The sequence below is a fragment of the Electrona antarctica genome (assembly GCF_951216825.1).
Source record: "Electrona antarctica genome assembly, chromosome: 13".
Taxonomy (NCBI): Eukaryota; Metazoa; Chordata; class Actinopteri; order Myctophiformes; family Myctophidae; genus Electrona; species Electrona antarctica.
In genome coordinates this window covers 23,455,798-23,482,574 of record NC_136794.1, presented here as the reverse complement: position 1 = coordinate 23,482,574, position 26,777 = coordinate 23,455,798, and the positions used below count along the sequence as shown (strand labels likewise).

At 41.8% G+C, this 26,777-nt stretch overlaps 2 protein-coding genes across 2 annotated transcripts; both read left to right on the top strand.

The window, feature by feature from the left end:
- The first annotated feature begins 8,060 nt into the window (after window positions 1–8,060).
- Window positions 8,061–10,117, top strand: LOC306935385 (uncharacterized protein). Its single transcript, XM_079518409.1, has 4 exons — window positions 8,061–8,098; window positions 8,147–8,684; window positions 9,542–9,651; window positions 10,086–10,117. The coding sequence occupies exons 2-3, from the start codon at window positions 8,241–8,243 to the stop codon at window positions 9,560–9,562; spliced, it is 465 nt and encodes a 154-aa protein (XP_079374535.1). The 5' UTR covers window positions 8,061–8,098; window positions 8,147–8,240; the 3' UTR covers window positions 9,563–9,651; window positions 10,086–10,117.
- LOC306934893 (uncharacterized protein) lies at window positions 9,572–24,830 on the top strand (the record flags this gene model as incomplete). Its single annotated transcript, XM_079517702.1, has 9 exons — window positions 9,572–9,651; window positions 10,337–10,341; window positions 13,465–13,494; window positions 16,042–16,131; window positions 18,234–18,260; window positions 18,924–18,944; window positions 22,131–22,247; window positions 23,990–24,049; window positions 24,520–24,830. 9 exons carry the CDS (start codon window positions 9,572–9,574, stop codon window positions 24,546–24,548), a joined length of 459 nt encoding a protein of 152 aa, XP_079373828.1. The 3' UTR covers window positions 24,549–24,830.
- Between the last annotated feature and the right edge of the window lie 1,947 nt (window positions 24,831–26,777).

Genomic DNA, 26,777 nt, shown 5'->3' with positions numbered 1-26,777 from the left:
AAAGGAATAATGGCGGTCGGGGAATAAAAATAACAGGGACGACACCGATAGGCGATAGAGGAGAGGCGGGCACAGGGACAAAGTGAGAGAGACGTATAAGACTAAAGATGTGGGAAGAGACGGACACGCGTGAAGAGAGGGGAATGAGAGACTGCCATCGCCATTTGCACGCACAGGAGCGTGGGGGCCTTGATAGCAATCCCACATCAAAACCCACCATCCTTATGCAAACATGGGGGTTAAGTTAACGTTGGCAAGCTAGGATGTGCCCTGGTAAATCTCACTCTACCGGTTCACTGGTTATTACCAGGAAAACCAAACTGAGAAGAACCAATCAACGGCAGCACAATGATACCTACCCACACACACACACACACACACACACACACCTGTACAGAGACAGACTCCATTTCTGTTTTTCATTAAATGTACCGTAATGTCTGTCCTTCTCACACACTACGCTGTACTGTAATTCCCACTCTTAATGGATGCTGAGGGATGCAGCTCAGGAGTTCTGCACTGGGTGTGTTTGGGCAAGCCGTGCGCACACTTGTGTGTGTATGTGCGCACGTGTGTGTGTGTCTGTCTGTCTGTTTGTCTGTCTGTGTGTGTGTCTGTCTTATAGTGTGCACGGAAAGTTTGCATGCGTGTGTGTGTGTGTGTGTGTGTGTGTGTGTGTGTGTGTGTGTGTGTGTGTGTGTGTGAGTGTGAGTGTGAGTGTGTGTGTGTGTGTGTGTGTGTGTGTGTGTGTGTGTGAGAGAGAGAGAGAGAGAGAGACTGTATTATAGAACTGAAGGGTAGGGAGTGTCTCAGTAACCAGATCCAACTCCAGCTGCAGACAACACCCAGCAACACAACCAGTTTCAGAGCCTTTCTCTCCCCCAGGGCCCACTGTGTGCGTGCGTGTGTCTGTGTAGCATGCGGGTGGGTGTGGGTTCTCTAACTTTTATGTATGTGAGGGTGGAGGGATGCTCTTTATTAAATTGTGTATCAGAATTAAGATTTAGTGCACACAAAGTGTGTGTGTGTGTGTGTGTGTGTGTGTGTGTGTGTGTGTGTGTGTGTGTGTGTGTGTGTGTGTGTGTGTGTGTGTGTGTGTGTGTGTGTGTGTGTGTGTGTGTGTGTGTGTGTGTGTGTGTGTGTGTGCGCGCGCGTGTGCGTGTGCGCGCGTGCGTGTGCGTGCGTGCGTGCGTGCGTAGTGGCATTACTGGCATATGAAAGAGCTGTGTGATGTGTGCCAGGTGGTGTGGGTGTGTGGGGGGCGTGTGAGGGTGTGCGTGTACGTGTGCTCAGTCTGCCAGTGTTTACACCCCTTAACTACAAACAAACACATACATGGTGGATATGAGTGAAATCCACACACATATGCACACACATTACATGCACACTTGACTTCCTTTTTCTCTGGCTTGGGGCACACATTCCTATTGTTCTTACTGTCTACAGGGTACCTATGGGGGCAGTTAGAAGGTGTGTATGATTGGGGTAAACAGAGCAGTTTCTGTCCCACAAACACACAATAGAACTATACCTATGAGAACAATAGGGGGTAGAGGTCCTAGCATATCACCTGTCATACGAACACAGTACACACGTCACACACACACACACACACACACATACATACAGAAATTCGCGCAGTTCTTGGACTACTGTTACAGGACAAGGCTTGGTTATTTCTCGTGCCCTCACACACAAACAAACACACAACATTGTCAACATTAGTCACTCAACCTCACGTAGACACTCTCACGCAATCTCACAGCTGCCTGCTGCTGCCAAAAATGCCAAAATCGGAGAGCTGAGTATCAATAGCAGACTCGCCACTTCACAACGCAGTACGTAATACATGCCGTAATGTTGAACGAGCACAACTTTAGGCCCATGAAACATGCATGAACACAACATACCACTCCCTGCGTATTTGATTGAACTAAACGCACCAGTGTGAACATACCGTTGTGATGTTATAGTGCATACGCACATGTATGTTCAGCTCTATTAAACATACACGGGCATGCCTCCCCCTGTTGCACCGGTATGTGATAACGATGTGCTGCTGAGAATATGCACTGGGGACAGCTAGTGACCTAAGAACTATGGTGTTTTTTTGAGTCTCACATGTCTGTCACGTCAAAAGCTGAATAAGAGACACACAAAAAACACCCAGACACAGTACATCTTTGACCCACTTTCAAATACTAACTTTAGTCCCAATACTTGGCATTTGTTTGACTATATGTAACAATTATGACATGTATTGTCGTTTCATTCCCATCATGCAAACAACTGCTTCTTATTGTAGTGCATGGCATATTACATCATGATTCATAACATGCTTTATTCATTAGTGAGTAAATTACAGTGAATTGACAGAATTTACTGTATTAATAATGTGTGCTGTCATGTTTCAGTAAGACAGCTACGTAAGTACACATAAAAGCCATAAACCCCTCAGTGACGTATTGTCACTACTCTGAGTATATCACTGTAAATGTTGCTATAACTCTTGAGAGAATAAAAATGGTCCCAGGGTCAATTTTACACTCTCAGAGTTAAATAACACCCACGATTTTGCAGTGCATGAGAGTAATATTATAGGTCAAAGGTGTAGTCACTAGTCAGCATAGCTATCAGTTTATCTGTGTTTCTGTCTGTCTGTCTGTCTGTCTCCGTCTGTTCTACAGTATCTATCCCACACATCCACTGGTCCACCCACCCAACCGTTAGAGTGAAGAACACAGTATAGCCATCTGTATTGTACTTCCCCCCATATTATTGAAGTTGAGGTTCAACTCAAGCGCTTCCCTGTGGGACCTGCTAGAGGTTTAACACTGTACATGCTGTACCGTTCCACCCGCTGACATGTTGCAACCATGTCAGAGACATGGAGATGATGACTCATCGGACTCTTGAGAGGAGTGTGTGTGTGTGTGTGTGTGTGTGTGTGTGTGTGTGTGTGTGTGTGTGTGTGTGTGGGGGGGGGGGGGGGGGGGGGGGGTTGAGTGAGAGAAAGGGAGTTTGATGGGGGAGACTGAAAATAGGGGGGTGGGAGTCCGAAACCAATGAAGAGTGAAGGAAGGGGGAGGGATGTGCAGTCATTTGCTTTACTGCTACACTAATACAAACCAGGACACCTCTGACTCTTGCACGCTTGTGTGTGTGTGTGTGTGTGTGTGTGTGTGTGTGTGTGTGTGTGTGTGTGGGTGGGTGGGTGGGTGGGTGTGTATATAAAAGAGAGAGAGGGAGTGAGGAAGAAAGACTGTGTGTGTGTGTGTGTGTGTGTGTGTGTGTGTGTGTGTGTGTGTGTGTGTGTGTGTGTGTGTGTGTGTGTGTGTTTTCAACTGTGAGAGGTGGGGATTGGGCAAACTTATTTTACAAGCTTTTACACATGATGTGTGCAAGATGTGTGCGCGCGTGCGTGCGGGAGTGTGTGGTGTGTGTGTGTGTGTGTGCGTGTGTGTAAATGTATAGTCTGTGCATACATACACAGACTGTATGTATGTATATGGGTGTGTATAGGGTATAGGGTGTGTATAGTGTGTATAGTGTGTGTGTGTGTGTGTGTGTGTGTGTGTGTGTGTGTGTGTGTGTGTGTGTGTGTGTGTGTGTGTGTGTGTGTGCATGTGCATGTGTGTGCGTGTGTGTGTGTGTGTGTAAATGTATAGTCTGTGTATGTACATACATACACAGACTGTACTGTGTGTGTGTGTGTGTGTGTGTGTGTGTGTGTGTGTGTGTGTGTGTGTGTGTGTGTGTGTGTGTGTGTGTGTGTGTGTGTGTGTGTGTGTGTGTGTGTGTTGTGGAGGTAGTTAGCGAGTAGGAAGTGGCAAACAGAATGGCTGGAACAGAATGTACAGAGTGGCAACAGGGAGAGAGAGAGAGAGTTTGGGGGGGGGGGGAGGGGGGTGAGGGTGAGGGTTAACACTCACAACTAGAATAGCTATAAGAGAAACACACACGCACACACACACACACACTGACACATACACAAGGAGCTACTATAGAGGAGCCATAGGAGTGCCACATAAGTGCCGATGGCGCTTTCATGCATGCACGTGTGTACACGTGACAAACCGTCCACATGCCAGTCATACAGTATACGTACATGTAAACATATCAAACAGAAACACTAATGCACGAACACTGTGCGCTAGCCACTGTAATCGGTGGTGCGTGTAAAGTGTAAACCTTAAGCAGTATATGCTAAAATTGCATTGTAACCTTTACAACAAGTCCCATTTTGGTGCCATGTTTACGGTGACGTACCTATAAATCTAATTTGTGAAACACCACACCATGACAGCACCAGATTCAAGAGAATTACCACATTGGCATTAACACCAACGGCATTTCTTTCTACCTCAACTGATTTCCATCAGTTCTGATGGTTACAGAAAAAGCGGAACACACACTAGACTACTAGACAGCCATAGATCACATAGAGACAGGCTGTTTGTCTTAAGAATGACAGTGATTCTCAAATGAGTCGTTTCGGTATTTTCCCTGAAAGATAAACTGGTAGAGTGACATCTGATAAAGAGACGCCTTGGGTAGAGAGAGTAGTGAGAGAGAGAGAGAGGGAGTTAGCATGTCTGCCTGGGCATGCATGTCCTTGTCCTTATCTCTCTCTCAACCCCCACCTCTCTCCTTTTCCATCTCTGTGTCTCTGTCTGCACCTACATTTGTTTATGTACCACAGTGAGTGACGTGCATGCGAATGTGTGCATGTGCAAGTTTGAGTTTTAAGGAAGACAGCGCATTCCCCCTCCACTCAGTCAGCTCCAATAGATTTATAGTGTGATGGAAATTATTCCCATATCTCCTTTTCTCAGCTCTCTTCCTTAAGACTTTACTGATTCTGATTTAATCTCACACTCAACAAGCTAAACCCTGTCATTTTTGAATAAAACTTTGGCTTGGCTGCAAGTAATTAACGCTGCAATAAAAATTTAAGATTTCTTTTCTGGGAACGCTGATGAAGCGAGTACAGTGAGTAAAGTGAACAGGAGCCTTTTCTATTCAAAAGAATGTTTTGCACATACCATATTTATGGGACAGTGGTTCCAAAACGGTGCCGATGCATACTGTCGTGCCATAAGACAAGTCCTGTCCTGTCCTGTGATTTTGTGATAACCACACATTATTATTGCAATATAGTATACAAATTCTTATGAATATTATTTTAATTTACTATAATGGTACTTTATGCACCTTTATTAAATAATAACATATGTTATTATCATCTGCAGTATGAATTATTAAATATATAAATATTAAGAGACTCATAAGAGTGATAATACATGTTATAGAGGCTATTTTGCTTCAATATAAATACAGGTTGAGATTTTGACTTGCCCTTTGGTGTGCCTTTGGCATATACAGTTTGAAAACTGATTAGAGACTGTGGGCATTATTATGCGTGTCTTAAGTACCAGGTCTTATGACTTAACTTAAGACCTGGAGGCGTGGTCAATGCTGTTTGGCCACTCAGAATAGCCAAATGGCATTGATCACGCCTCCAGGTCTTAAGTTAAGTAATAAGACCTGGTACTTAAGACACGCATAATACTGCCCTGTGCTGTCTATATGCATGCAGGACACATGCATTTTTTTCTCGAATCATTCCGGAATTATTTCAAGTTCTTTACATGAAGGACAGAGATCAGTGCATGTCTTCAGACTATTGTTATGTCTCTTAGTTAACCCATTTTGGGCGGGAACCCCTTTTGGTGTTAGCATTATGTTATGCTTTAGCTATTAAAAAATAGCAGATCTACAAGCTCATAGCGTGCCACCGAGTGGCGCGCTACAAGCTTGTAGGTCTGCTATTTTTGAAAAATCGAAGAACGACTGACATAGAAACATAGCTTTTTCAGAAAACTGTCAGCGTGTAGAAGACATTTTTAGAATCTGATCTCAGGTCAAAATGGGTTTTAATTGTTAATAGGTTTTGAGGAATGGTGCATTGCTTTAGATTAACATAGCACTGGGCCATACTGAAATCAGCAGCGAAAACCTGTCAAGTCAGAACACTGCTTTGCTGTTTCAGCTTCTCACAGACTACAGGGGAATGTCACAGCAGTGTCACACACACACACACACACACACACACACACACACACACACACACACACACACACACACACACACACACACACACACACACACACACACACATGCACCCACGCAAGACAAGACACACTTTCTATTTTCTCATTAGTGCCTAGTTGTGATGCCAGTGCTGAGGTCTAGGGTTCATGTGAGATTAAGGTGCGTTAAAGGTGATTGATATACCCCGCAATCCTATTGCAGCTCAAATGCAAACATCAGGGACCAATCAGGCATCAGGTCAGGGTGTGGCTGTGGAGGGGTGGGGGTTGAGGTATTCATGTAAAGGGGGAATGTGTCGAACACAACATCTTTACAACCATTCAGAAACATGTTTTTAAACCGTAGCAGATGGATTCCAATGTGCATTAGATTATCAACTGTGAAACTAATCACTACCACTTTTACTGATGGATTCTTCTTTTTGTACGTCTTATATTTATGGCAGATTTATTCTGCATTATACATAGCATTTCACCATAATATAGTGAGCAGCAGAGAGAGCAAGGAAAACAATTGTAAGGAATTGTGCACAATTCCTGCACCGCATGTTGTGAGCTTGCAGATCTGCAATTTTTGGTGTGTGACAAAGCCCAAATTGATTATATCAATTAATTACAAGCTGCATTGTTATTATCTGCGGGGGTCCGCTATAACTGCCTCTGTGTCAGTTTCAGCGCAGTAGTTTAGGTAGGAACCAAAATTCTCTAAGGCGGAACTATTGTGTTCTGAGTCTTTTGTTTCCGCCCGGACATATTTGCGGTGCGCACATACATCAGCCAATGAGAATACCAGCTGAACTACAGGACTAGAGCAAAGAGATTCTATATAAAGAGGCGACACTCCCATTAAGTCCCATAGTAACAACCAGCGCCCAGTGCCTCCGCCATATTGGTGTGATGACGCAACTTCCGGTTGCTCTAAAAAACATGGGTGCGTTCACAAATGCTCACCGGGAGCGCACTCGCCTATTAGTTTCCATTGCACAGTGCGCTCTTTCCGAACGCGTCCAAAAAAGTATTTGAATTCATAATATTATAATATTATCCTTCTAGAGAACTGGTCTGTGTTGAACAGCGAAAAGGTATTATAAATATGCATGCATACTACTTTAATTATTTACTATATCATATTTACGAATGGAAAGTACGAAAGTATGTGCGCGTGAACGTGCGTGGCCTATGTGCGTGTGAACGTGCGTCCAAAATTGAATTCAGATTTTAGTGCAATGGAAAGGATTTAATTATTTTTGATTTAATTATTTTTGATTAATTTAGAGCAGACAGCAGAGCATATAGTTATATGAGCAGAGCCATATGATCCAGTTATCACTGGATAAGTAGCGTTCTGACTACAGTCTTTGGAATTACCACTAGATGGCGGGAGCGGCAAGGTGCCGCCATCTTGGTGTGATGGCGTCAAAGCACTACCGCTGAGCCATCTAGTGGTGATTCCAAGTATTTGAGGAGTGTCGCCTCTTTATATAGAATCTCTTTGACTAGAGGACTACTGGACTAGCTTGCACATCGATTATAGACTAAAAGAAGGAAAAAAGGGGGCTTTCGCACGTTTAGAGAATATCTATGGTCAAAATGGCTACATAGTTAACAATCTAGTCTTACATTTAAACAGTACACTAATATATGTTGGTGTTTGTCTGTGGTGTTTCTTTTTGAGGTGTGTTTCTTTTGGCGAGAGCTACTGAACGTAATGCAGTAACATAAACTTGATTCAACAAAGCCTTGTTCCAGTCCACAACGCAGAGTTTACAGTAGATCCCATAGCTTGAGATTGCCAAATGCATGATGTGTAGAGGTTTGAAGGAAACATCACCCTCATTTCTGTGACTGACTGAGAAGCAACCAGCCCCTGTTTCACTAATGCGTCATAATGTGTTCACAAAAACCTTGGGGTTGCCAAGTACTGATGTAATTTCTTCTCAACAGATGAGGAGGTAGCAGTTGAAGTTCCTGCTGAGACGGTAGCTGTTGAAGTTCCTGCTGAGGAGGTAGCTGTTGAAGTTCCTGCTGAGGAGGTAGCTCCTCCTCTCATATCCGAACCTGTGTCAGAAGCTGAAGTTGAAGCTGTGCCGGAAGCTGAAGCCGAACCGGAAGCTGAACCAGAGGCTGATGCTGCCGCGGAGGCTGAAGCTGAAGCCGAACCAGAGGCTGAACCAGAGGCTGAGGCTGAAGCAGAGGCTGAGGCTGAACCAGAAGCCGAAGCTGCCGCGGAGGCTGAGGCTGAGGCTGAACCAGAAGCTGAAGCCGAGCCAGAGGCTGAAGCTGAAGTTGAAGTTGTGCCGGAAGCTGAAGCCGAACCGGAAGCTGAACCAGAAGCTGAGGCTGAACCAGAAGCTGAGGCTGAACCAGAAGCTGAACCAGAGGATGATGCTGCCGCGGAGGCTGAAGCTGAACCAGAAGCTGAGGCTGAACCAGAAGCTGAGGCTGAAGCAGAAGCTGAACCAGAAGATGACGCTGACCCAGAGGTTGAAGTTCTCCCAGAAGCTGAAGCTGAACCTGAAGCTGACCCAGAGGTTGAAATTCTCCCAGAAGCTGAAGCTGAACCAGAGGAAGGTAAGAAGGAAACACCAAAGCCCCTTTTCCACCAAAAGAACTTTAGTTCTAGATTTGGTTTCGTTCTAGATTCTTGGAACCTTGTTACCTTGGTGCTTTCACAGAACCGACGGCCATTTTTTGGTTCCAGAGTAGACCAACTTTTAGGGTTCTGATTTAACCAATTCATTTTCAGTAAAACACCCTGAACTGGTTCAATATTAGTCGGGAACCGAACCAGTTCAACTCTGATGGAAAAAGGGCCTTAACTGAAGCACTGAACCATTTTCCTAGTAGGAGTAGTAGTAGTAGTATTAATAATGAACATCCGAAAACATGTATTATGCAAAGTAGACATTAGCAAGTGTCATGGCTGGCAAACCTGTTTATTATCTCTGCCAACAACGTTAGACAATGTATTTGCACCATTTTGTATGTTTGTTTGTTTTTGTTTGTTAGCAAAATTACAAGAGAATATATGGGTGGATGTTCATGAAACTTTGTGGGAATAAACAATAGGTGTCCCGAATAGATGACCTTTGGGTCAAAAGGGTCAAAGGTCAAGGTTAAAATCAAGGTCATGGTCTGTCTGTTAGCAAAATAATATGAGAAAATAACACAAGTTGTGCAGATTTTCATGAAACTTGGTGGGAATCGTGAACAGGCTGCCCAGAATAGATAACTGTCTGGTTAAGGGCAAGCTCGTGGTCACAGTCAAGGTCAAGGGTTAGGGTTGGTGCTAGTTTCAGACATGTAGAAATATCGATACATCTTGTTTTCTGCATTTACATTTTCTAGGGCAGCATGGAGAAAGGAAACTGAGGGTAGAGAGGGAATAAGTCATGTTATCATCATCATTTTACATTTCTCCTATTCAGAGGAGGCAACAGACGATCTAGTGCCTGATGATGCAGTGGTTGAAGAGCCAGCAATCGTTGCAGAGGGAGCTGCTGATGTTGAGGCTGAGGCACCAGCTACTGAGGAAGAGGTTAGTACTGTAGCACTGGAGAATTGAGGTGTAATAGTTTTCTTTTTTAGCAACTTTAACCCGGTCGTCGACATTTTGTTCATGTCATTATCTGTGAAAATATAATACAGATATTTTGTAGGGTGAGCTTGCCTTGTAGCTTTGTCTATTTTGGCTATTGGTCGTACAGCAAAGTCTATAAGGAGTATATACTGTACTGGTTTACTTCAAGGTTAAACAAATATTCGTTATTTGCACAACTTACCATGGAGTATCATATCCGTATACATAACAAATAATGTCATAGCTTCACAGAATCTGAGTCAGATTTGTTTACCTGTGTGCCATGAATATAAATATTAATATGGTTAACCGTTCAGGCAGTATTTAGGAGGCATCACACTTAGTTTAGTTTTATCTTGCACCCTCATGATCAAAAAATATCTTCTCTACAGGCTGCTGTAGAGCCGGAGGCCGAAATTCCTGGTGAGAACACACACACACACACACACACACACACACACACACACACACACACACACACACACACACACACACACACACACACACACACACACACACACACACACACACACACACACACACACACACACACACACACACACACACACACACACACACACACACACACACTTCATCTCTCCTTATTCTCCTACACATCTCTTTGTAATTCTCCTATAATCAGCAGAAGTGAGTGCCTGCTGTGACCTGTCACTTCCTTATGTCCATTGTGTTTATATAATTGTCTAGTCAAAGAAGTTATTTGACTTGTGCCAGCCATTGTGCATTTGCTCGTTCAGTTTCATCACAGCACAGCAAATGGGGTTTAATCCGATTTCCCGACATTTCATTTTCGCTTGTTACCGTTTCCTAGAGACGGCCTACACGCACGATCTATATACCAAATGAAAGCTCGAATTTCGTAGATCACACAGCACTTTGAAATGTTAAAATTGAGCGTGATCTAAGCACCACAAGTGAGACTTCAAGGCAGAAACACATAACTCTTCCATGGGCTATGAGCATAGCCATAGACGGTAAGGCTATGAAGCAATATACAGTAGCACTGGGCATAACGGGCAACGGATAAGGGATCTCTTAAAGGCAATGGCATGTGGCACGGTGATTGGTTTCATTATCGTAACGCTCAAACCACACCTATGCATAATGTAACGGGTAGCAGAGGTGTTTTAGGGATTTAGACAGGTGACCAAAAAAGCCACTTTAGTGCGGGAACGCCCCTTCCCCTCTGCTAAATCCCCAAATAGTGTATTTAGAATAATGGAGCCCCAAGTCTGCCATACAATTATACAATACTTCTAAGGGTCCATTTAGAACCGCCTGTAGGAACCATTAAAGGGAACCGTAAGGGAAACGGACTGAAAAAATCGTTAAGGAACCAGAATCAACCCTTGATAGCAGAGAGTTTATATGCATAGTTACCATTATGTTTGCAAAATGCCCTGAGTGAGTCCCTGGTTCGATTCCTGGCTGACCATTACGCTTTCTTCTCCTGTCTCTCAAAAATAGAGGAAAACAATTCCCTATAAAATAATGTATAACTAGAAAAAGTGCCCTTCCGGGCACAGGTCTCCACCAGGAGGATAGGAGTGTGTGTGATGTTTGGCAAAATGTTTAGGAGGATTTTTTTGCAACAATTTTCTTCATTTTGTTGAGGAAATGCAGAGCCAGATCACTCATAGCATATCTGAGGATAGAATTATGGATGAGCAGGACATGTGCAGCATTTTGTACAAAACGGGCCACTCCTGAAAACTTTGGAAGGAAATCTTAGCCAATCAGTGTACAATCTGAGAAATCCAACAGACTCGTCTTGATCACATGACTACAGAGATCATGTGTACCGATTGCCATTTCTTCATACGCCTTTGATGGCAATTGGATGATTTGAGGCATTTTGTTCCAAAAATGTGTTTTGCAAAAATCAACCTGTTGGTGGCGCTATAACAGGCCAATGTGAAAAGGGTGGGATATATTCCTCAGCCTAGTAAGAAAAAGTGTGAAAGATTTCACGTAAATTGCATGCTGCGTTCATGATTTGAGGCTATTGTTCAAAACGGGGCAATCTTGCAAACTGTGAAAGCCAATTATAGCCAATTAGGATGGAATATGAAATATGGGACAGATCCGACTTGAGCACATGACCATAGAGATACTGTGTAACGATTTGTGAGATTTCTGGACAGAATCTGGAGGAGTAATATCAAAAAATGTGTTTTACAAAAGTCGGCCTCCTGGTGGCGCTATAAAAGGCAGATGCGGAAAATGCAGGTCAAAGGTTTGTCCTTGGCCTCTAGGGAGTGTGCATGCAACGTTGCACGCAGATCGGTGCAGTTGTAGGTAAAACATGTGCAAAGCTGCCTCATGGTGGCGCTATAACAGGCCGTTCTGGAAAATGTGGGGCAGAGGTTCATCGTTGGCATCCAGGGAGTGTGTGTGCAAAGTTTGGCATCGGCCGGGTTAACGGTGCCGGAGATTAGCTGTACACAGACGGACGGAAGGACACACACACGGACGGACGGACACACACACGGACGGAGTGCAAAACATACTCTCTCCCCATGCCTTCGGCCTGGTGGAGACAAATATATACTGTATGTCTGGCAGTGGCTCATTATTTTCTCATGCTTATGAAAGAAAGTCTCCCAACTTGTGGATCTAAAAACTGTAACGTGCATTAGAACAGTACATTCTGTTTCACTCAGGTCATGTTTTGTCATGTATGAGTCACAGTAGCGATACGGGTGATGTGTGGTATGTCATCAAACATGCTTCATGTGGCCATGGTGAAGAGAGACAACATAGCAACAAAAGTCTGTATAGAAACAGAAACATATAGGGTACTCCCCTATTTTCCAAGCCCACAGCAGTAAACATATTTTTACTTCCTGAGAAAATGTACTTTTTGTTAGGCTATGAGAAATTCTATCAGGAAACAAGATAATTAAGTATTGGCGGTTTCAATTATGAAAGTCACTCTAGATCCCACACATGCTGTAACTTGACCAGTAAATAAGGAAATTCATCCTTCAGATGGCTCTTATCATTCTCGGAGTCATGCTTGGCATTCTATTTGGACAATTATCAAGGTATTGTTCGTGATCACAAAGGAGAGCAAAAATAAATATCTGTGCTGATCCATAGAGAAAACAAATCTATATGTAAAGGTTCATGATAGTACTGTACTAAAGTGAACATGACACATGTTTTACTCCAGCTGTAGAGTATGGTTGGGTCTGTGAGATTGTGTATATGCTACTGTAGAGATTGTGGGCTGTTGGCTTATTATAGTTTAGTATTACAGACATTTGCATGCACATGCACTGACGCAGTGCCCTGCCACCTCATCCTTCTCTTTCTGACTTTGTCTGTGACCCGTGGTAGGTCCCCATAAAGGTCCACATTCCTGATGTGGTCCGTCCATGTGACACCTAGTGCCATTCGTAGCATTCTTGTGTAGAATCCAGATTTGCGCTTCACATGTATTTTAAAATGTCTCCAGTGTTGATGAGCAGGGGCATTTGGCAAGTTAGATGCAGTTAAGTCACTTATACATCATTTTTGGAATGGCACAAAATAGAGAAACAAAGGGTGACTAAGTTTACAGGGCAAATAGAATTATTTAGGAGCTGAATGCCTTTCCTGATGGATTAAGTTACTATAACAATCGGTCCCGTGTGTCTCATATTTGATAACTAGTTTAATAAATTGAAGGAATTGCTGTTTAAGGCCAAACCAGGGACATTTTATTCTGTAGCTCACTATAACTATGATTCTGTTTGTCTTTGCCAGGAGCAGAGGTCGAGGCTGAGTTACCCGCAGGTAATACAACCTTTCTTTTGATCTCTAGTCGCCCTTAAAACAACCTCTAAATGACTCCTCTAAACAGTTGTGGTCAGGCAAGCTGTAACTCAGCGGTTCTCCACTTCAGTGCCAAGGCGTACTTGAAGTAAAACAACAAAACCCTCAACCGCATTGGTTGTGATTGTTTGACAATCACAGCAGTCCCATACAGTAGTATTATTGTATGAGAAGTCTAGCGTACAATATGTATCCATGAAATTCTAGACTGCTTTGAGGAAACAGTTTTGATTGTAAAGTCAATAAATTACATCTCGATGATGAGGTTAAGATAGTTGTAGTAAACAAGGATTCATTTAATTAACTGACATTTTTGAGTCAAGTGCTTTAAATTACCGTTTGCCATTTCCCTTTAGGGGTTCTTTACCATACTGTAAGCCCAATTTTATTCTTTTCAAAGATTTCAGAGAAAATAGCCAATCTACAAGCCCACAACAGTCAATGTAAGCTTGTATATCGCCTATATGCCGGTAATGTCATGCCCAAAATAATGGATGCAGGGTTGAAGGTGGTTAACATAGATGTTGTAGAATGACAGAGTTTATTGAACACAACTGAGGTGTGTTTTTGTAGCTGATCCAGAGCAGCCAACTGCAGGTAGATACAGTATGAAGATAATGTTTTCAAATCTGTTGCTATTGCAACAACAACTAATTGTGGTCAGATAATAGATGCGTTATGTCAGTGGGTGTCAAATAAACCTGGCAACACAAGCCGGGTGTTAATATATTATTAACAGTTTTAATGCCGTGTTTAAACAATCGTATTCCAGATCTCCCTGCCGTGTTTTCACTAACCTTTGAAGAGCCACTGCCGTGGCTTGTCATAAAAATCCAGTTTAAAACGGTGTAAATGCTTGTTGTAGTGATCAAAAATATTCAAAAGTGTCCATCACAACAACAGTGGAATGCCCATATTACTTAAAACGTATTAAAAACACGGATTAAACGTGTTCAGGAGTCAAAGTGTTAATCATTAACTAATGAAATGAAACGTTTGATAAATTGGGTAGATTTCTTGAACTAATTCATCATTAACTAAGTTTAAAATCTGTGAAATCGTTAAAGTTTGATTGGTTGCACAACATTGATAAAATGTATGATGTTGTACTTTCATCTGTGGAGTTTCACCTCACATCTGTTTGAAAGAAAATAAGATGTTGAACTCCAATGTACCAATATGTGTTTATTTTCCTATTTGTCTGTCTCTTTTATTAATAATACTGTACATACTGTATCATCACTTGACAAAAATCATGTTTTTCAGTTGAAAATGTATTACAGCCTGTACATTAATACGACGTCTACTTTCTCCTACATACTCTATCCGTCATCAGCCTGCTAAAGGAACATTATGTTCTGTGTTGTTGTTCTACTCTATACCATAATGACTCCCGCCTTACAACAGGATGTGCTGCTTTTCGTCACTCAAGAACTATTCCAGTTCTATGTCCTATCAGTCATCGGCTGCTTCCTTAGCAACGTTTTCGCTGTTGAGGGTGGGGGGTTGTATTGGCGTTAAGGATAAGATCTCTAAGGTCTTTTTTTTTTTAAATATGCTGACTGACAAGGGAACATCCTCGCATTCCATTAGAAGAGGCTGAAGAGAAGGCAGGCGAAAAAAGTCAAGGAAAGAGGAAAAAGAAGGAAGAAAGAGAGGAAATGGCGAGAGAGTCATAAATAAAGAGTTGGAAAGACTGGTGTTTTCTAAACGAATAGCTGAAGATGAGCACAGAAATGTACTTTTGTAAGCGTATCACAGGTGAAACTTGAACTTGATACTCCAGCTCTATACTTGGTTCCCATTTAAAATAGGGATTGTCTTTCTTACAGTAAGTTATATATAACTCTGTACTGTGTAGATTGTGTGACATATGATTCAACAGTATATTATCTAGTTTCATGAGGGTTGCTTTGTAGTGAGTGCGTGACTCACTGGTCCCCTGATGTTTTGTCAGCCATACATTAATGTCTTGATACTACCTTTCACTGCCCAACCCAGGACTTTTGTCACAAACAGGTTGAGTAGTACATATTTGATGAGTCATTCTGGTGGAGTTCTTCAATGATTGAAATGTTGGGATTAAGGTCTTACATTTGGCAAGAAACAGACAGTCATTGTATGCATATTCTTAATGTTACGACTCATTCTCACATCCCTGTTTAAACGTCAACAGTGCCTTGCTCTATGGCAGGTATGTGTGTTCATTATGGAGTTTGCTTCACTAATGTTGACAAGCTACATAATGTACTTTCTAGCCATTCAACATTCCTTCTGTGATAGGGTATTTTCCACATGATGACCGACACTAGGCTAATTCAGAATTCAAAGTAATTTATTGATGTAATGTCCCAGTTGTTCCCAAACCCAGTCCTGCTTGTAGGGACCACCAATAACACTGGTATTATATCCCAGTGATTCTCAAACTTAGCAGTAGCACTGGTCCCCAAGAAACATCATTGGAAACCACTGGTATGGTCTATTAATGTACTGTAATGTCTCTTCCAGGAAGAGGGTTGGACTTGGAGGATGCTATTGAGGATAACTCATTGCCAGAGGTGGCAGCAGAAGTCCCAGAGGATAACTCTAATGCAATAGGTAATGGCAGCTTAAACTGTCCATTAACCCACTGTTTCTTATATTTAAAAAAATAATAATTTTCTTTTCCTATATAACCTTTGTTGCCTTTTCCTATATTTAAAAACAACTTATATATTTCAAAAGGTTTATTTATTTTTTATTTATTTTAATAATTGTATACGTTTTAAAACGAACGAACAAACACACATCTAAGAAATTAGATGTAAGTAAAAATAATAATAATTAAGAAGTAGTGGAAATAGCTGGCTATCTACAAGCTTGCGATGCATTGTGAACTTGCAGATCTGCTATTTTCACTAGTTTGGGTCCGGGACCCAAACTAGTGAAAATAGCAAATCTATCTTTTGGGTCTCGACCTGAAAAGTATTAACCTATGCTCTGCTTCTTCTTCCTCCTCACCTGGCAACAGCAAATGTTTATGTTTATATTCTCTGCACTATAGGGTGGGTTATGATTATGAAAAAGGTAAAGAAAGCCTTTATCTACAACAGCAACTGACCGACACAGGCAGGAGATAAGATAAGATAAGATAAGGTTTATTGATCCCCGGGGGAGTGTCAGGTGTCATAGCAACAGCAGTAAGAGTGAAACACAGGAGAGGTGCAGGTAAGAGTCAGGAACGGCCAAATCAAGATAAATAAGAATTAAATGGAAGTGAAATGGTTAGATTCTGACACTACATTTGGTGAAAGCTCAGGATTTGGCTATCCAGCCTTCATCAGTGTGTGGAATTGAGGTTTACAGAAGGAGGTGACAGTATTCAGGTGACAATAATCATTGATCATCACTTCATTAAGTTAACATATGTATAGCTGTCGGGAGTCGGGACCCATAACTGGGTCGTGGACAAATTTTTATGTGTCCCTTTATTTTTTGTTTCCTACATTTTGTTTTCAATGATTATTATTTCAAAACATATTCAAAAACATCCCCCCCAAAAAAGCAAAAAAAAATATTATTTTTAAAGTTTCATGCATAAATCAAAAAAAGAATCAAATTCCATGAATTAGAAAACAAGCTTGAGCTTGTATATATTTTTTACTAGTTTGACTTTTGGATCTTGAGCTAAAATGTTTGGGAACCACTGAACCACTGACGATTCCTTAGGTTGCATAACTTCTTAAACTATGGGTTCAAACGTAAAAGGAAATGGTGCAGAAACGTGCTATCTAGTACAGGCAGATACCATCATGACAAGATGGCTATTATGCTTTAATGAGCTGGTTCCCAGGGCGAGAGAGACTAAATTTGCTTGGTTTAGGACCTGCCTTAAGGGACCTTTTAACATAATTTGTCTGTTTAGCGGGAAAACAACGTTTTACTTACTTAAACAACTTGTCTTATAATTTAACGTTCATTCCTCTGCTGGAGACCGACTCATAAAGGTCATTATACTTATTATGATGCAGTGAAAGGCCTTCTGCTCCATGCAGTGCTCTGTAATTAGCAGCTTAGCAACAGTAAGAACATGTGACAGGCAGATACAGGTAGACTGACAATTACTGTAGACCAAAGCTGTTTGCATAGGGATCTCACTGAAGATCAGAGAGAGGCAGGGGGGATAGAGCACATAACACACAGAGTATGTGTGTGTGTGTATGTGTGACAGAGTGGGATATGGGACAGTATATAGTACTGTATACAGTATGTGCATGTTTGTGTGCATGTGTGTGTTCATGAGCATTTTGTACAGTATTATAGTGTGCGTGCGTGCGTGCGTGCGTGCGTGTGTGTGTGCGTGACTGTGTGTGTGTGCGTGGGCACGTACACATAGAACTGTGTGCGTTTGCGGGCCTCCAGACCGGTTGGGACAGAAACTTTAGAACTATAATGTCCTCAGGGTATAAACTACTACAAAGAGAATAACCTCTTTTTCTCTTTGTTTCTGATCTCCTCCCTCGCTCTCCCTCTCTCTCTCTACCTCTCTCTCTCTCTCTCTCTCTCTCTCTCTCTCTCTCCCCTTTCCCTTTTTTCCTTCTGTCAATCACTGTCCATTTCTGACAGCTCTTGCGTAATGCTGCAATTATGTCGTTCTTGCTCATTTGTCCGTTAAACCTGTAGTGCTAACGATATCTCCCGCTCTGTCTTTCTCTCTTCAGGACATGTGTCCGAGGCCACAGGAGAAGGTAGGACATTGCTTTTTTGTCCACAATAGCTAACTAATAATCAAATAAAATTGACATACAAGGTGTCATCTCACTATCACGAGTGAAAAGCACAAAGCAACTGTCAGACAATAAGTGGAACCAGACAGAGGTGCGTTGTTGGACAGGATATTAGTGGCGTGCCTCCGACAATACAAACAGGATACTTCAGATGCTTCAGAAATTTACCCTCCTCTCTCTCTCTCTCTCTCTCTCTCTCTCTCTCTCTCTCTCTCTCTCTCTCTCTCATTGTTTGGTTCAAAAACCTTGAAAATTGGCATTCTTACTTCATTGCAAAAAGCTGTCCTTTGGGTCCTTTACTTGCCAAGCATAGGCACGCCACATTACTTTGAGGAGGGAAAAAAAGTGCAGTTTAAAGCAGCATTTTCTCTAGATCGTTTTCCAGCTCCTCGTGAAACGGATAGCGTGCCAGATGTTGTGATGCCTGTCTCGTTTCACACCTTTTGGTCTGGTTCCCATGTTGATCACATAATAGGCAGTTAGATTTGGCGGGGAACATCTAAACACGCTCTGTAGGGTTGTGCTCTGAGCGCACATGAGGCATGAAAATAAGATCAAATTGGTGTTACGTAATGTCACTAACTGTGTGTGTGTGTGTGTGTGTGTGTTATCTACTTTAAACAGCAGGGACAACTGAAGCACAAGGTGAGTCTTTCATACTTTATTTCTTCATTATTATTATTTTCTCTGTCTCTTATCTCTTAGCATAGTTTGCCCCCAAACAGGTATACGGTTATTCATTAAAAGTATGAAGGAAAAAAGCTATTAGAGAAACCAGTTTTTTTCATTTGACATTTGCTCCATACATGGTCCACACAAAAAACAAGAGTTTCAAATGAACTCTGGGAGTGTAAAAAAAGTTAAATGAACACTGTCGGTTTTGGAGTGCAGGGGTGGTGGCTGCAAAGTACATGCCGTTCCCATGCGTTTCCATACATTAGGTACAGGATACAGTTATAGGGGCAGAATGCCATACCTGTCACTTCATGTTCTATACCGCACAGACGGGAGTGCTCTCCAACGTTTGTGTACATTATCTGCGTGGGTGTCTTTGTCTCACTGTGTTCGTGTGCGTTTGCACCTGCCTTACAGTGCATACAGAAATTCTTCTTTTTTTTCCTGACTCACCGCCCTGGTCTGTTTATTTTCTTCAAGTATCGGTGACTCACTCCCCCCGATAAGACAGACTTCTTGTTTTCGTACCCCACGTTCTCTCACGTTTTCTCGCGTTGTGTCTCCCTCCCCCTTCAAATCATAGTGATTTATTGTACCTTTTCATTCATTCCTTCCATCCTCCTCCAACTCATGACTTCCTCCATCCCTCCCCCTGCCGCTACATCCTGTCATTATTACTGCGTGTTGAGTGAGTCCGCTGCCGGGACAGTACTTATTAGAAGATGTATAAAGGACACTGTGGTGCATTAACTACTACAACCCTTAGAAAATGTATTAAAATTTATATTTTTTAATGTTATAATAGAAAATAAACAAAATATCTTGTTGTCGTCTGGTGTGAGTTACGCGATGTGAACTCTCTATTTTCGCCATTCGTCGTACAGCACGCAGTATAGACAGGTTTCTTGCTTACACACATTACTGGGTGTGTGTGTTTGTGCATTCAGGGCACAAATCTGCTTTGACTGAAACACGTAGTTGATTAGACTCTAATCGGCTGTGTGTCATTAAGAGTCAGCTAGACTAGAGCAGCGAGCTCTAGCACGAGCCAGTGCGTGATCACATGACCTCAAGTGCAAGTCTTTCTTAAACTATGGAGGATGCGTTCCAGATTATCCTGTAAAGAGTGCCGTGTTCTGCCCCTATAGCTGTTCCCTAAACCTGTCTATAGGGCTTAAGTGGTTAAAACAGCATACAGTACACTCAATGTAATGATACATTACTGATCTTGACTTGCACAGGGTAGTAGTACCGGTAGCATTCAAAATCTTTCAGTTGGGACTTCCAGTATACTTCATTCTGACGTTTCTCCAAAGCCAAAATTGATTTTGTAAGTGAATCTTTGGCAACAACAGTATTTTACTCATACATCAAAATATGATACTAACGTCTGTGACCAAAATTACTTGGGTGCCCTTTATTTCAATAATAAACTTGACTGCTGATCCCTGTCACCTGTTGATCTGCTCAGACTCTGAGAGAACACTGCATAATATAGTAGTGCACTGCTGTGTACAATGTTATTGTGCCATAAGCCATTTATGCCAGACATGCTCAGTATAATCGAATTCTATTTTGTACTGTACATTCACATGCATATTGCATTGGGAGATAATGTAGTAGTATTTTTGGCTGTGTTGCCTTTTAAACAATGGACTGAAGTTAGTACTAGCTTTAAAGTCAACCCATTAGTCTGTGGTTTATTTCCCCTTTAATTTCACTGCTACAGCTGCACAAATAACAGATGAATAACAGCCTTTTCTCTTAACATAAACACGATTATGAAAGCTCAATGCAGTTTCATAGATGCATTTCTGCTGAACTAGGGGGCAGAACGCAGCACTCTTTAGTTTACAGCATACTGTATCTGGAACCCATCTTTCTAGTTTGAGTACTTGTTGTACTTGAGGTCATGTGATCAGGCATTGCAGCTCGCTGCTCTAGCTGACTCTAATCACACACAGCTGTTAATCAGCTGTGAGCGTTTTAGTCGATACAGGTTTGCCCCCTGAATGTGAATGCGTACTCACCCAGTAATGTTTGTAAACAACAAACATGTCTCTCTAAGACATCTCTGAGACTATACCTGGAAAATATATTGGTTTTCAAACTTTTATTTCAAGGACTCCCAGTAATGCATTACAAGGCCACGGACCACCATTACAGAACTTTAGTTTAAGGGTCCATTTGGTTCCTCCTAAATATCAATCGTTTACCTGGGGACCCCCTAGAAACCCCTCAAGGACCCCTGGTGGTCCCCAGACCCCACATTGAAAACCATTATATTAGTCTACCATAAGTAAATCAGTGCACGACTGAAAGGCTTGTACAATGCTGTAGCCAAAGGCATTGTTGGTTTTAGTAAATTTGCTCAGTTGGTTTAACGCAACCATATTCAGTGACTTCATAAAATCTGAACAATTTCAGACAGCCCTTCTAAGCAAATAAATGGTTTACAATGTAAAGTGGAAGTTAACATCTGATTCCTATAATTTGAAATTATAGGGGGGGTACTACTATTGTAGCCATCATTTTAATACCAACTGTCCTGTATGCAACTTTACAGCAGTCTATGTAGGTTAAATGGCTCATTTATATACTTCATCGTACAGTTTAGCTCCTTTAACCTAAACATTTTGACGGCTCTGCATTAGTCCAGCCATCCATATGAGAGTATGTGTGTCCTTCAGTGTCGATCAGTGTTAAATGGATTGCACACACTGCCAGCAGGCCACAGAATACCTCCACTTTTCCCAAATATGTTTTTGGAAATATTGAACTTTTAAGTGCGTGCGTGTACGCACGTGCGTAGGTGTGTCCATTTTGACTCATATGTACGGAATCTGCTCTATGCTATGACACAGCACCAATACTATGCTGGGATGTCACAGACCAGTTGTCGTTTTAACTTTGCCACAGGTGCTTATGGAAGCGATTGCAGAGGGGCCTAATTATGGGTCCTGGGATAGCTGTTTAAACAACCTTTCACCACATACTGTACATGTCACGAGAGGCATTCCTACAGCAAAATGCCATCTAGTGGTAGTTTTCAGGGTTACAACATTCAAACATCTGTTCTGAGTTCTAACAGAAACGTGAGTTTGGGGGCCGCAGTTAGCCTATGAAGGATTATTAATTGTTGTTTGTTCTTTCCAGCAAGCAACTCTAGCTCTGTGGCTGGCATCCTTTGTGCATTGGGTGCGGCCATAGTGGCTGCAGTCGCAGGATACTTCACCTACCAGAAGAAGATGCTGTGCTTCAAAAACAGACAGCGTAAGTATATTGCTGACTAACTGATCACCATAACTAACTAGCCAGAAATTATTAAGCTAAATGATCCTAACTTATGTTACGTTTTTAATTAAATAATAACTACAGTACCATATCCTGGTCAAAACAATGGACTTATACCCTGCACCCCTTTATTGGCAGAGGACCCAAAATGTGTCATCAATCATGGTCCTAGTTCTATTAGGTGGAAACAATAGAGGGTATGCGTGTGACATCATCATCAAACCAGGAAGTTATGCAGGAACGCCTACTGATTGGCAAAAAACTACTTTCTGGCCTTGACAGCCCATACATCCACACAGAAAAGTCATATCTGATTGCATTAAACAACATTAAACAATGTTAAACTCACTTTGCCTGTTGCTTTGCCACTCGATTTGCCACTCGATGTGCCATTCACTTTAAGCATGCGCATACTCTCTATAAGCAGCCATATTATGTTTTATACTACAAACGGAGACTAAATGCCACGTCACATTGTTGTCTCTATAAATACTTTCTATCATCTGGTCTAGACTGTGGAGGGGTACATCACTCTCATATCGTCACACATTAACACCAACTCCCTTCACTACAGCTATAGGTTATGTAACAGCTTGGCAGGGTCAGAGTCCTCCTGAAGCAGTTGAAATGACACTTAAACAGCAGCTCAATCTCATACTCCAGACGAAACCAGTGCCTCTGAGAATTTGTCTCACTAGGGCGCAGTATACATTTCTTGCCAGGAAGCCACGAGTCTACAGAATAATCATCAGCCCTTCCCCTGTGACATATAGCCACGTCAGCTGTTACTCTTAGAGTATTGTCAATAGTGTCAATACGAATAATGTTGTCAGCCTACCTGGTTAAATAAAGGTTAGGTACCACTATGAAGTGCAACAAGTCACACACATCCTGTCCACTGATACTGCTGATTCAGCAAGTTTTCATTTACAGTCAACATGGAGCCAACCAAACAATAGGATGTAGCATGTTCAGCCTGGGGGAAACCTCTGAGAAAATACAGATTTAGAATATGACAATGTAAAGAAATGTCTGCATGCATGCCCTGACTGTACGGTAGCTGTCAATGCTCTGACAACGAGCGCTATATATCATTAAATGAAAACTCTCTCTCTCCACTGACGGTTCGGTTCGCTGTTGTAGCCACAAAGCAGAAAGCTGAAACTCAAATCTGTAATTAGCATGTACAGTCTGGAAACTTCTCCTTTGGCAATGAAGAGAATGAGTGAGACTTCTAGACTCACAGAAGGATTGTTTTCTGATGTTTACCCTCAAACAAGCTCTATTTCATAGTAATGATAGCAAATCTACCCTTACCCCCAGCCCTCTCGCGCACAAAAAAACCTGTGTCCATATATAATCCTCCTGGGAGCTTTTCCACCGTCATCTTTAATTAGCTCTCAGTGGAGATACTGTACACATGGGTACAGCGGCACCGGTTGGAAATGGAACACTTCTGTCATTGTTTGCAATTTGGGAGAGGATCTGTCTATTAGCTATATTAGCTTATTTAATACAGTACATTTACCATTTAACCATTGAAGTTTTACCACATCATTTAAACCCTATACACTTCATTGACCAGGGTCCCCTAGGGCTCTATACTAGGACCCCTTCTTTTTCCCTGTCTGCCACAAATCTGTATATATATATATATATATATATATATATATATACTTATAATGATCTGATCTCTCATCTCTCTCTCTCTCTCTCGTTAGCAGCTGATCCAGAAGCAGCCCGCAAAGCTGACGCAGCAGAGGCGCAGTCAGATCCCCAGGGTATGAAAAACAAACACACAGAGCTCCTTAATGCTCACTGCTTAATGCTTACTGCCACACATTTATTTTCTCCGTTTTGAGCGCTTTATTGCAGCTGTAAAATTAATCAGCATAATAAAGACCATCATGTTCCCTCCACTGCTTTATACCTCATTACATACAGACGCTCACTCTCTCTCTCTCTCACTCTCTCTCTCTCTCACACACACACACACACACACACACACACACACACACACACACACACACACACACACACACACACACACACACACACACACACACACACAATAGCATATATTAGGACCACAATGGAAACAAGTCCCAAGGACTTGTTTGTAATATCCTTTTAGCCTAAATATTTACTTTGGGTTTCATATTCAGTCAATCAATCAATCTATCAATCAAATAATACCCAAAAGTACAAAGTCTCTTCCATATTTTGTAATTGACCCCTTTTCTGTTTCCAGTCCTCAGTAACCTGCTCAACTCTTCATAGACCATCAAGGAACACATGACCAACCGGACCAATCACAGTCAAGCAAAGCGGAGAACTCACTGTTAAGCTAGGCCCACAATGGAGCTATAGCACTGTTGATGCCCCGCTGTAGGGCTGTGCGTGTGTGCGTGTGTGTGCGTGTGTGCGTGTGTGCGTGTGTGTGTGTGTGTGTGTGTGTGTGTGTGTGTGTGTGTGTGTCTGTGTGTGTGTGTGTGTGTGTGTGTGTCTGTGTGTGTGTGTGTGTGTGTGTGTGTGTGTGTGTGTCTGTGTGTGTGTGTGTCTGTGTGTGTGTGTGTGTGTGTGTGTGTGTGTGTCCGTGTGTGTGTCCGTGTATGTGTGTGTGAGAGCGTGCAGGTGTTTGAACATGTGTTTGCGCATTAGTGTGTGCGTATGCATGCATGTGTGCAAGCGTGTGTGTGTGTGTGTGTGTGTGTGTGTGTACTGTATCTGCATTTGTGTTTGTGGAAAAAGGTAGGTGAGAAGGAGGGAGTATAAGTGTTTATGATGAATAGGGATTAGGTTATTGTTAGATTGTTGGAATACATTAAATACATTGATGGGTCACATTTTCTATGTTAAAATTCTAACTGGAAGCCACACTATCATACTCTCCCCGTATTATCCACACAGGGCTTTAACCTCCTATTTTTTCATTGTGACCATAAGCGCTATATGATTATAATTTATCTATGATAAATTACAGAATAACAGAAATACTCATGATTTTTCTTTCTTTTTTTTGTTTTCTACAATCAATCAATTTATTATAATCATACAATGTGAATGTATGTCAAAAATGTGTAACGTTAACACATGTACTAGTCGTGAGGTGGAACATTCTTAAACCAATGACAGACTTGTACAGCCATTATAGAAGTTCTATTTCATGCTGCACTGCTGTCCGAATTTGTTGGGAACTATGTTACTGTCTCAACCACTAATAAAGCGTACAACCAATTCTCACAGCAGACAGAGACAACGGTTCGATTATAGTATGTCAATTTTATTTTACAGTCTATATATATATATATATATATATATATATATATATTATAAGTTGTCAATAATGGCCAGTGGTGCAGCATGGAAGTTCTACAATGACTACAACTGTACTACGGTACCTGGAATCAAATCTAGAGATGCTGTTTTAATTGGTCCAGTCCAAGTTTAGTGGACAAATGATGTCACTCTGTGTGTTTTAATTGGTGATGGGGCTTAGTTTTAAATCCTCCTGGGTCACTGCTGCTTTCTCTCAGTCACTTCAGGAAGTAAATTTATATTTGATCATTTTGACTACTAAGATACTACATTGATAGGCCCTGAACACTCTTACATGGGTTTTCAGTTACCCTTGCTTATTACACTTCTAGTCAGGTCGGTGAAGAAGGTACTGTATATTGGCCTGCCCTTTGAGGTGCAGCTAATCTAACAGGAGTATGAGGGAGCTAGCGATCAAACATAGTTTGTACATGCCCACACGGCCCTGAGAAGAGGTGTAATCAAACAGTAACTGAAAATACCTGTATGAGTGTTCAGGGCCTTCAATAGACTCACTCAGATACGCTCATCAATATCAATCACTTTGCTACCAAAATCCACCAATTAACTTACTTCAACAAGGACTCTTTTTTTAATTTAAAAGCGATCCTATTCCTGAATTTACTGAAGTGAGCTGTAGTGAGGTTCAACCCGGATACTGTCTGTCTACAGTTAGGTTAATCTGTAATGTACAGACTTACAGTGACATGTAGTAGAATATTAGACATTGTTCTGACCTACAGTAGTGTGTGTCAATCTAGTTGTGATGCAGTAATTTCTCCTCTATAGTGCCTTACACTGACACCGCCTGGCCTGCCTCCACCCCAAAGATGGAAGAGTTGTGCCATTTAAGTGCTGTCCTAATCAAACAGATGTCGAATGTTTCAGATATTAAAAAGAAAGAAAGAAAAAAAGAGTGCTTGGAACTCTTTGAGCCTTGATAGATTACATTGGTACAACTCCTCTGTTTTTGTGAATTTGTTGAGCAGGCTGGTTGCTGTCACTGTTTTTTTAATTCTTCATATCTCCACATTACAAATATTATTCACCTGTGATTTTTTTATACTAGTCATTTACATGTCGGTTACATAACAGCAGCGGTGCCTCAAAGCTGACACTGACAGCCTACAAACAAAGAGGTATTTAGTGGTTGTCGTCTGCACGAATGTAAAATGGCTCAAACAAAGATAA

Coding starts and splice junctions, on each gene's coding strand:
- LOC306935385 (XM_079518409.1), top strand. CDS start 8,241: ATGCTGCCGCGGAGGCTGAAGCTGAAGCCGAACCAGAGGCTGAACCAG. Junction 8,685..9,541: donor TGAAGCTGAACCAGAGGAAG/GTAAGAAGGAAA, acceptor TCTCCTATTCAG/AGGAGGCAACAGACGATCTA.